Consider the following 12026-nt stretch of genomic DNA (forward strand, 5'->3'; position numbering starts at 1 on the left):
CGTTATTAAAAAATCCCAAGCTGTATCCCTTTCTCAAGAGGAATTTTGCCTCTCACAGAGCTCTGAATAAACAATATTCATTCAGAGAAGTTTCACAATCCTGTGCTGTTCCTCAGTTCTCAGTGCTCAGCCCTACCCTGCTCAGGTGCCCAAGCCAAGGCACACAGTGATCATAAACGAAAGAAAGGAAAACCCCATTTCACCAATGCAATACAGCACTGCTGGGGAGACTGGAATATTCAGATTTCAGCACCTTCTTTTATATAATCTCTTTCTAAAAGCATATGAAATTACTTTTAATACAAATTATTGGCCCAAAGTTTGCCTATTTTCATGAATAAAGTACATCAGACAGAAGAGAACTCCCTGCCAAACTTCAAATCCCAACTCCAGAGCTTAAAAAAACAAATCACCGTAACTACAAATGCATTTTCCAAGGCTTCACTCTCTGTTAATTTAGAATTAAAAACTAAAAAGATCCAGAAAATGAAGTTCAGTGTCAAGCAATTCTGCCCACGTCGTTACCATCTGACAGGGCTGTGACAGCTGCAGTGCCAATGCAAGGACCTGGAGCGAGTGCTCCTTGCCCACCTGAAGCAGAAGCATGCCAACACTAGACACAGCAGAAACCATTTATTTAAGAATTAAGTTAATCAGAGCATCGAGTTCCTAATCACAGGATTAAAATATATTTTTTTTTTCTTTCGCAGAGCAAAGCAGACCGCATGAAAAATTTTCATATCAGGGAAAACATCCCAGGTCCAGATTGTACCACATTGTACTTTTTTATTATCAATATACTGTTAATCTGACTGCTCTTAAAGGAAGAAGGGGCACTTAATGCTCTGTAAGAGGGCATCAGAGTCCTCCCAGCTTTCTTTAGAGTCACTCAACCCCATTATTGTGTGCTGTTTATCTGCCAAACTTAATCGCAGCTGTTTAAATCCAAGATAAACTGAGATTAAGTCATTAATGCTGCTAATAGACAGTGGTACAGAAAAGGAAAAGACAGTAGTGTCCTTTTCCTCTTTTAATATAGGTATCAGTACCATCATTATTTGAAAAGCAAAGATCTGTTTGTTAACTGTGGGTAATTTTTCCCTGTAACAATTCATCCAACAATAACAACAATTCTGGCCTAGCACAGATTGCACTCAGCAGTGGAATACCTCACAGTTGAAAGATCATGATTACAAAGCTCCCTGCATAAGGGAAGGGGCTGTCATCCTCCAACAAGCCTAGAGAACAGTTTGGGTGTACAGCCTTCAACAGCTTCATTCAAAAGCTGTCATACTGCTGCTTTCACTTTCCAGTGGATGAGGATTAGAATGCCCATTCTGCCCACACATCTCAGTATGTGCTATACTTCAAGATTAACTCCTGAAGTTCAACCTGATGCTATGCATAAAGGACAAAGATCCCACCAAAAAGGATTTGGATTTTCTGGTGCTTTCTGCAGTCTAATAACTGCCACCCCCACTTAGGGCGCATGGATTCCCCTACAGCCCTACAGGAGAATATCAAAAGTGACAGCACGTTGCTTTCTCCCTTCAAGTTAATAGCAAAATTCCCATCGACTTCAGCAGGAGTACAGTTCGTTATGAGTCCTTCAAATGGAAACAGAAACATACCAAATACTAACAGGATAAAACAACATTTCCGAGCCTTTTTTTTTTTTTTTTTTTTTCTTCACTTCAGTCACCTACAGCTTCATGAATATGAGTTCTTGTGGTTTTCAACTTCTGGTGTGTTTTCAAGGTTATATCACAAAGATTTAAAAAAAAAATCAGGAGACGTTTTAAGCTTTTCCTGTTAATTTTTTATCTGTGGTGTGAAGGACAAGCTGTCGCTTTTGGTTTTGCTTTCCAGCTTCTTCAGTGAGCTCAGTAGTATGAGTAAGAGCAACTACGTATTGGTAAGAAAAACCCATGGTCATTTTTCAGATGTTTGGCACTTACCTCATTCGATAATAGAGCCGATGCGATGTCTTTTCATCTATCTTAAAGACCTGGTTTGGTGCATACCAGAGCTTTCTGTTCTCATCAAACAGTGCAAAGAGATTATGGCACAGAGGAGATATAGCTGTCAGAGGAAAATAAGGAAGCACGTCAGTTCACAAGGCTGCCAGATACATGCATGCACACTCCAAAAATACAAATGCATTAGGCAACCATCTGATCGTGCAACCTATACCACACAAAGAAACTGACACTAGGATGAGCTGAAAACAAGCATGAGAAAGACATGACTAAAGGGAAGATGCAAACTGCGGACTGGTTGACTCCACTGGTTCTCAGGTATTAAACAGTCTGACATTTCAGCTATTCCCAGCATGAAACTTATGCTGAAGTTGTGATTTTGCCAAGGCCCAATGAAAAGAGAATGAAGAGAAGTCTTAAAAAATTTCATCTTTTCCAGATCACAGAAACGCGTGTTTTAAGAAAACTACAACTTTGTTCTCAGTTTCACTTGATTAATAAATTCTGCTCCCATCGTTGATAGAGAAGATTCTAGGGAAATATTCAAAATTGCTTTCTCATCAGCAAAGAGGCACAAAGCATAACATGTCATTTTTCCATTCACTGCTAATTCAGCAGAGGGTTTTCCAACAAGGAACAGACTCTAACTGGTAGGTCTAGGCTGACCTGCGTTAACCTTTGCATTTACACCACCCCAGAGAGAAGCAGTTATGTTTTCCTCACAGAGGTACGGCTGTTTCAATTCATTGCTCCTGTTTCCTGTTCAGTAAGAGGCAGTACCTCTGTGCAAAAGCCCTGTCTGGGCAAGCAGCTCTCCTCCATGCGTGTGCCTAAGTGCCTTTCTGAATCGGTGCCAATGGCAAAGTCCTCCAGAACTCAGTGAAACCATTTCTGTTTCAAATCGAGGAGAGAGAGATCAAAAGCGAAGAAGGAAATCAAATCTGAATAAGCTAATGGTGAAGCTGACAGCAGGTGGGGCTGGGCAGCCACAGCTTTCTGCAGGCCAACCAGCAGCACGCAGATGCCAGCAGAGGTGTAACTACCCAAGCTGCAACTTACAGCAGAGACCAACATCTCCAGCTTGCTGAAATGGGTAAAACTTTTGGACCTTACAGCATCTGCTGTGGGGTTAGCAAAGGGCAAGAGGAGGTAGCTGGAAGTTTCCTTAAGGAAAGCTCACCTAAAGTCACTTCTTTAAAGGTTTTAAATTTCTGACAGAAATTACTGGCAGCAATTACACAGTCTATGGGTTCACAGCTCTATAAACAGCAGCAGCTCATAGCTCCCACATGCTGACACAAACAGGTGTGCCTTAAGCACTCCTCATTTTCATTAAAGCTATTCAAAGGCAATATGAGGACTTATTTGATGAGATCTGTCCTTCAGACTCTCACCATTCCTCTCTTTGGAACGGAGGAGACGTAACTAGGGAAATAAACTGGAGGATACTCAGTGTCAGGAGAACCAAAGTGACATGGGAAAGGAAAACACTGGAAGCCACATACGCCCAGAAGCAGGCAGGTAGCCTGTTTGTATGGCCAGCTTTACCACTCCCAGATCACTGAATAGTAATTGGTGTTCCAGGAAGCCAGGGGAATATGACATTTGGACTTGGGGGGAAGGAGGAATGACACTAAGGACCTCAGGATTGTAAATATAAAAGCACACTAGAACCTAGATTCATAAGGTTTAAACATAGATTAAATCTGCTGATTCCAATCGAATAATTAAATACTATTTTGCTGGGTCAAGGAACATAGAGACAAAACAAGACATTTTCATTATGCATTTCTGTACAATCACAATTGTACAAAATTCAGAAAACCTTACTGGTGAGTTATTAATACTATGGATATTGTAACTCTACAAAGGAGTGTTAGGCAACAAACGAGAAAATTAAAACTGGGAAAGGAGCAAATGGATGTATTTTCTCTCATTAGCCCTCTCCAAAATAACATGGAACAGACCTCACAGGCTTACCAGCTAGTGTCATAGGTAAAAACATCTTTATGTAACTTATTTGTATACTGTGTCCTCCTAAAAGAAGCCCGATTCCATCCCACTAAAAGGAAAAAATGCCAGTATCTGCCAGAAGCCATGCTGGGAGATAATCGTGTTACATGAATCTCAGGAAAGTCTTTTCCATTTCTTCTACTCTGAACAGTTTAAGAACTGCCAGAGCAGCCCTTGGCAAAGATTTCCATCCTGAACAATATACCACGCATGTCTTTCCTATGATCACTGACTTATGCTCAGAGAAGGATGTATCACTTGTAATACTGTCAGCCTTGCCATTGAAAACTCACACAAAACCCATATACTCACAGCACTTCTGGGCAGCTTCAATGCACAGCTCCTCCGAGGTAAACTCGCCACTGGTGTAAGAAATGGGGCTTTTATCTTGCAGGTAGAAAAGTATCTCTAAGCCCTGATGCTGAGCTTCCAGGTTTACTTCGCTCTTCTTTGTGCTCCTCATTTTTGCACAGAAAGCCATGGCTTTGCAGTCTTCTTTTACGTTTAGATACTGAAAGTAGAGGAAAAACAGTTAAAGAAAACACTGTGAAGGAGAGTGTGATTGATTTGGCTCCATGCTTCTTGTTGTTAGCTCAGTAGCAAGTACTCCACATTAAACCAAAAAAAAAAAAAGAAAAAATGTGACTGAAAATAGACTATTTAGGTCATAAAATAAATAAAATGCAATTCCTAGATAAGAGACTGCTGAAAGGCAAAAAATTCAGAGCTAAGTTTGGCTCTAAGTTTTGGTTCATCCTTATTTCTTGTGAAAATCCTTGTCAGTACACAGATCTGGTGCTAGTGAACACTGTGACAGGGTAGGCAAAGCATTTCTCGAGCTTCTCATATTGGTAACCTGATTATTCAAAGCCAGCACTTTTCATAAATGAGGGGAAAAGTGAAGCAAGAAATCTCAGTGCTTATTCTGTTTCTGGTAACAGCTTAAGTTCTAGTGGTTCCGCAGCTATTCTGAAAGGTTTATTTTCTTACCATAAAGCAGGAATAACTTTCACATCCTTAAGCACCTAACTGGCTGAAAAACAATTACTGAGTACTCCAGGCTGGCTAATATAAACAGTACCGTGAACATTTCCCTTAAAAAAAAGTTACCTTCTGTTTTTACAGTCTGCTCTAGCATGCAAATATTTCTGAAAGCTTTCTCCCCTCTCACCCTTTGTTTTTTATTTTAATATGCTTGAGATATCACAGTGAAACGGGCTTTACTGGAGAGCTGTTTTTATAGTTACTTCTCTCCCCCAAGTGGGTAAAAGTAGCACTAAGGAGGTTTAATGACATCCCTTTCACACTGCCAAGAAGGATCCAAGGGAGCTGTGACTCGAAAGGAAAGGCGCGTGGCATTTTGTGTCTGGTACTTAAATAGAAAGAGCAGAAGGGAGCTGGGTGACCACAGACTTCAGATATTATTGGGTCCGTGCTCCACTTTTTACTAAACTTTAGCTCAATCAGTAACGAAAGCCCAAACCACCAATTCTGCAGTTTACAAACATAATTCTCCCACCGAAAACCAAGCAAAGCCAAACTTCAGAGGCCAACTCACCTGCATTTATGTGTCTGTCTGGTCCTCAATGTGACTGAAACAGACTATCTTCACACTCTCCAAGAGTAACTTGTGTCTGGTTGGGAAAAAAAGAAATCAGGAATTAGTTTGTACAGTATTTGAGGCACCAAATACACGGTCAGGCTGACAAAAAGCCACTAGCAATCAATATAGTGGGATCTTTCCATTAACAGACTGGTTGAGCACGTAGGGATGTACCCTGCAGCCCATGTAAATCTGCTCACTTCTTTTGCTTCTTTGGATGCACAGATTGAGAGGCAAACAAACCCAGTGGGAAAACCTCAACCACTTTAATTTCTTTTCATATTTTCAGAGCATCAGCAGTCTGTTTGGTGCCATACCCATGGCAGCCCTCAGCTGTGACTCAAAGGAGCATTTTTCCCTTTGCTTCACGGCTTGACAAGTCACTTCCTTCTTCCTATTTGTAACTGAATACTGCTAACTCTAATTCTCTCCCAGCCCCTCCTTCCAAAGTTTTGGGTTTTGTTCTTTCTTGTTTTACTCTCCTTTGCCCCGTGGAAGATGCAGAGCTCTGGTCGAGTGATGGAGGATGAGGAAGCATCAGAGCAAGGCTGGCATCTCTCCTTGCTCACATGGGACACTGCAGTAACTCTCGTGCCTCTGGCAGCAGAGACACCTTCCTATAGTTTTTAAGCCTTTTCTAAGAACACAAACAATCTCAGTATTCTGGAACTGGCTTGCAAAACTACTCCCACCCAAAATTACAGCTCACTGCTACCGCCTGAAGCAAACCAGGGAAATATCAACCCATCCGTGCCATTTTAATACTAAATTTGAGGTTCCATGCACATTTTCTCAGCAACGATACAGAGAAGAAGTAATTGAGAGTGTGATCACTGGAACATGCGAACAAGCTGGTAATTATTTCTGTACAGCATCAGAAAATTTAAATGCAAAAGCTTGAGAACGGAGCTGCAATCTAACTGAAAATACTCCCTTTTAAACAATGTATCTGCCAATTGAAACTCACTGTATCTTAATGTCTGTGTGGGCATAGCATTACAAAGATTGCCTAGAGGCTTTAAAATGTGAAGGGAAATGTAAAACCGCTGCCTTCTTGCAGATCCATAAATCTAAACTGCTTTTCAACACAGCGTTCTTTGGGTTTGCTTAATAGCTGGTGCTGCTTCCCAATCACGACAGCAATTCCCAGAATACAAAAGAACCATAGGCACTGCTTCATCCCAATACTCTTTAGAGGACAAAGAGAAGAACCCAATGTCCAATTTCTAGCTTGCTGTTTACCAACAAGTCTTCTAGATAGTCTTGTATTCAGTGCCAGGAATGCATCTTTTAACAAATGTATCCTAGAGTGTCCCAGAAGTCTCCATCGGGATGCTGTGTTCCTTCTCTGAGCAGCAGCACATCCCCAGCCCCAGGCATTAACCCCACCAAACTCTCCCCCTGTGTTCTGCTGGTGAGCTTAGGACAGCAGCCCTCCCAGCTCTCATTTTGGTTCACACCATGCCCTGTGGGTCTCATCCTGCACCGCAGCTCCGTCTCCCAGCAATCCCCACAGCAAAAGGCTGCTTTGGCCATTGGAAATGCTGACCAGTGCATACATACGCACTCACCGGCCTTGTGAAATGCCCTATTTTGGGGGCAGCACGGCAGGGAGAGCCAATTCCCAGCTCGGTGCACCCACCAGCACAGGGGGACAACAGTTTGTCCTTCTCATGTGGGGATCAACCATATGTGTGTGCACAAACACACAGAAAACACCACAGCTGCCCAACGCCAGCACTGACATCTCATTTCTTTGGACTGGGTCATCAAGCAGCCTGGACCCCACACGAATCTTTTTTTCCTCATATACAAATGAGACCCTCATAAAATTTTGCTATCACGTTGCTCACAATTGGTTTGCTTCTGGTCTTAAACTGTTAAGACGAAGAAAAACTGACAACTATCCGTTGAGAAATTCCAGTTCCTCCCTACAGCTTGCTGCAACCAATTCTCCTCAGTAGACCAGAACAGTTCAAGCCCAGTACTCCTAGCATTTCTAAGGAAAAATGACAAACACACAGCACCTGAATAACTGCTTCCAACCTCTGTGTGCCTCAAAGGTCAAGGAAAGAAAAGGGAAATAAATACTTTGAGTTTGTCCCTAATCAGAAGATGCCCACATGCTGGCATGGATGGGGAAAAGCCACAACATCTCCTGGCATGTTCTGTACCCGCTGAGAGCCCACACCCTACGAAAAGACCAAGATGCACAAGAAACCTTTCCCTTGAATAAGGAAACTGAAGACTAAATTGTCAGCTGGGAAGCACTTCAAGATGTCAGACACCACATAAACCAGCTCCAAGCTCCAATGGGCATTAATAAATCTCATCCCACGTGAGTTCAAAGAAAACTGTAGATTCCCATAGCTCCGGCTTCCTACGTTAGCAATAGATTTGTAAATCTAAGACTGGTCCAGGCAAAGGAAGCAAATGAAACCTCCACAGGCTTTGAGAAGTTACCCACCCAGCTCACATCCACACCCAAGCAGAGGCGAATCTGTGTCTGAGACGTGCTGGGCTCAGAAACTCAGGTTTGCTTCCTACACGTTTCGGGGAGCAAACAGGACATGGAGTGCCTGTTTCAAGGCGAAAGTCTCTAAAACGCGAGGAATGGAAAATCCCAGATAGCATCTGCCTAAACCAGAACCAATTTTGTGCACCATTTTTACATTCTTCCTCTTTTTCTCTCTCGCAGCCCGTTTAGTTTCTTGTTTCATGAAAAGGACACTGCAGGGGATGTTTATGGTTGCTTATGCTCGGAAAACAATACGTAGGCTTTCCTCAAGTGAGCAGAGTGTGCCATTTTGTAGTAATAATAGTTTATGTCAGCTGGAAAGTTCTCAAATTCTTCTTTTCAATGCAGCAATAAAGAACCAGAGCACAGGCTCTACAGCACGGGGCATCCTGCTCATGCAGCACAAGCTATTAGATTGCACTACGTGACACATCTAAAACAAACCCGGGGCTCTGCTTAACCACAAGGATAAAGGGCAGGACTACAGGACAAGAAGCAATGATCGTGCAGCACATTAAAATCCCAAATCTGGGCATCACTCTGCTGAGCACCATCCTCCATGAGCACCCTTTGTCCTACAAACACTCCCAACACCCCTCGGGTTTTCCTCCACTATTCATTCTGCGATATGACTGATGTATGCTGTACATTTTGTTTTAAACATCGGGTTGACAGAGCACAGGGCGGAAATTTTCAGCAAAAAGTTAACACGCAGCAAAGTTCTTAGAACTGAAAAACAAGGTGCCCATCATCGGGTACATCGGCCAGCCTTTGCTATGCACACGCTGACATTACCAGATGTTCTATATTTCCATTTTCGGCCATCTGCCTCTGAATATCATAGGCTGCTGACTCCTATCGTGTTCACATCATAACTCCTTCAGACCAGACCGAGCGCTTTGAGAACCCACTCAGTTCACCGTCACACTGAGAACCAGCCGTGCTCATTTCCTGTGCTCTTCCAACTCAATTTCAGCAACTTCTCTGAATTTTGTGACCTCATGTACGTGGGAAGAACTTTTTCAGCTCGCCCATAAAGCTGCGTGCAAGTTTACCGCTGCTATCGTTCTGTCTGTGAGTGCTGCTGTAGATGTGTGTGCATGCACACAAACCAAGTCACATTTTCTTTCCTTCCAGCCTAACAACTCCTTGGACACCCAGTGGGCTCTTCCTGGCTGGGCTGGCATGGAGGGAATAGTGACCAGCAATGTTTATAGCTTGCTTCTTCTAAAACGTAGACGTGTATTAAAACCTCTCTCATCCACTGTTTCTGGTGTAGTAACAACTTTAAATTAGACAATTTGTTATTATATCCTTTTATTGTGTTTTATTAAACACCTCTCAGCTAAACCAGTATCGCTTTCATGGAATCACAGAACGACTCAGGTTGGAAGGAACCTTACAGATCATCCAGTTCCAGCCCCCTGCCACAGACAGCACTGCCTACCAGCAGATCAGGCTGCCCAGGACCCCATCCCACCTGGCTTCAGGCAGCTCCAGGAATGGAGCATCCACAGCTTCTCAGGCCAATGGCACTATCCTCTGGGTAAAGAGTTTCCTCCTAACATCTAACCTAAATCCCCGATTTTAAAGCTATGCTCCTTGCCCTATCACTATTAGACCATATAAAAAAAAAAAAAAATCAGTCTCCCTCCTGCTGATGAGCTCCTTTCAAGTACTGGAAGGAAGTCATATCATTTTTGACTCGTTTTGGAAAGATACCACGTAACACATAAGCTTTATGTCACTACTGTGTAGCCAATACTTCCAAACTTTATACACGCAAACTAGATTAAAGTTCTCTATTTTCTTCCCATAAACCAATCACTTTAAAAAAAAAGAGCTTTATTACTAAGATTGATGCAAAAGGAACTGGAGGGGGATTCCAGCCTCAAAGAGGATGGACAGCTTGATTTTATTTCTGCCTGGGGAATGACATTAACGATCCCTTTCCTATTCTGTGCTTTCTTCCCTGCTGCTCACTGCTGTCCCTCTGTCTGCACCTCTCAGAGGTGATGGAAGCACTCTGGCAAGGAGCCACACCATCTTCCTAGCAACGAAGCACATCTTCAGGAAACTCAGCCTCTTCCTGGTGGCACAGCACTGATTGAAGGGGTTTCCTGAAGTTCAGTTCTGATGCGTGGAAAAGCTTGCACGAAAATCAGTTGGCGTGGCAAAGATCTCCAAATCTGTTTTCTTGGGTGAGCAAGCGGTAAGGGTGTGCTGCAGAGAACAAGCTGTAGGTGTTGCACAGATCTGCCCAAAAGACAAGAGTGGAAATGAACAGAGAAAGAATGGAAGAAAAGCCACAAAAGCTCATTACAGCATTCCCTCTGGGCTAACGGAAAGACTACAGGGGCCAAGGTCATCGTGCAGCTCTCTGCTGTGGATGTCAGGGCACCTCAAATGTACGGGGGGGGACTCAGTGTCCAACAATGTGCTGGGACTTTTATAGACCTTCAGCACCTCCCTGCTTCCTGCAGAAAGCACCCTGGCGATCCAGGGCCCTTTTGCTCCGGAATATTGATGTGGGAGCAACCAGCAGCATTCCTGCAGAGCCAGCAGGATGGAGGTGAAGCACTTGGGTTGTCCATCGCCTTCCGGAGGAAGCTCTGTAATGAAACAGCTCCTCTCTTTATTCAGACAGGATCAGGAGATCATCATCACTTCGTGCTGCTCCTGAGAGTTAAAATCCAACAGATTGCACCATGCTGAAATGTGCAAGGAGGAAAGCTGGCACCTACATGCCACAGTCTACCCATCTCCAGCCTATTCATTTGCTAATTTCGCTTGTTCAGCAGTATGCAGGCAGGCAGGGGATGAACCACAGAACCTGGACATACCACACTGGCACTGAGCCATTCCACGCTGCCACTTTTCCACTGGCTGATTATTTTGACTTAGCACGTACCTGGAGAAGTGACTGCTTGTGTCCCACTTTTGCAAAACCAGTGTACCTTCATTTGGATAACAAAGAGATGATATATCCCTTCACGGCCATCTCTACGATCCACTGGTGATCCTCAACAAGGGAATATGACATTTCATTTGTTTTGAAAGAAAGAAACCTTAGGTTTACAATGGCGGAAGCCGGACTTCCGATCCTGCCATAGATCTCTAGTAAGAAGCAAACCAGAACAAGCAAACAGCTGATGCCTCGCAAAGGTAAGGCTGGTTGAATAGCACCTGAAAACTATCGGCATGCTTCTCCTGCAAGCCAAAAGAGGAGAAATTAAATGACTTACCAAGGCAATCAGCACCTACGCTAGCAACCAGTGTGGGTCTGCAACTTGGCTGCCTCTAACACAAGGCAGAATTAGCAGCAGTTTCTCCAAACACCAAAGGGATGAGTAAGCAGGCTTCACATACGCTGCAGCTTTCTGGTTCGTGAGTATGTAAAGCATGCAAAGAGGCTGGGACGTTATGGCGACCACAGAGCTACTGCAGAACTGCCCTTGGCTGACTGCCCCCAGCTGCTCACAGCCCACTCGAGCAAAGCTCCCAGCGCAGGAACCATGCTGGGTCACTTCTCTTGTGGTCAGCCCCGTAGCCACTTCCTTGAGGCAGCTACAGACGTTCTTAACCTTTTTCACTTTCAAGTCACAAAATGGAGCCCCTCGTCCCATTTCTCTCTGCCCTTTCCTTCCTTCTGCCCTGAGCTTGGACTGCACATGGGGGCACCAAGGGGCACCAGCTCCCCTATGCACCGTGTCCGAGCACCACGTGCATGAGGGCATCTTAGATGAAGGGGAATTACCACAGCAAAAGTTCCTTACTCAGAGGAGGGATTTGCCCAGTGCCATCCTTCAATAGGGCGGAGGTGCCCAGAAGCAGCTCGAGAGCAGCAGGAATGGGCAGCAGAATTCCTGGCAGCAAGGAGCATCCTCAAATCAACCACAGCAGCCCCCAGAAT

The 12026-nt window shown here is 43.9% G+C and overlaps 1 protein-coding gene across 1 annotated transcript in view; it reads right to left on the minus strand.

Annotated features, from left to right (window-relative positions):
- The window catches only part of JAK1 (Janus kinase 1), a 55060-nt gene that overhangs the window by 21326 nt on the left and 21708 nt on the right, over positions 1-12026 (minus strand). Inside the window, exons 2-4 of the mRNA XM_085231948.1 lie at positions 5551-5626; positions 4305-4503; positions 1959-2082 (exon numbers count right to left, since the gene is read on the minus strand). Coding sequence (XP_085088074.1) covers positions 1959-2082; positions 4305-4503; positions 5551-5556 — 329 coding nt within the window. The 5' untranslated portion in view covers positions 5557-5626. The remainder of the gene's footprint in view (positions 1-1958; positions 2083-4304; positions 4504-5550; positions 5627-12026) is intronic.

The sequence above is a fragment of the Meleagris gallopavo genome, chromosome 10, assembly GCF_905368555.1.
Source record: "Meleagris gallopavo chromosome 10, MGAL_WU_HG_1.1, whole genome shotgun sequence".
Taxonomy (NCBI): domain Eukaryota; kingdom Metazoa; phylum Chordata; class Aves; order Galliformes; family Phasianidae; genus Meleagris; species Meleagris gallopavo.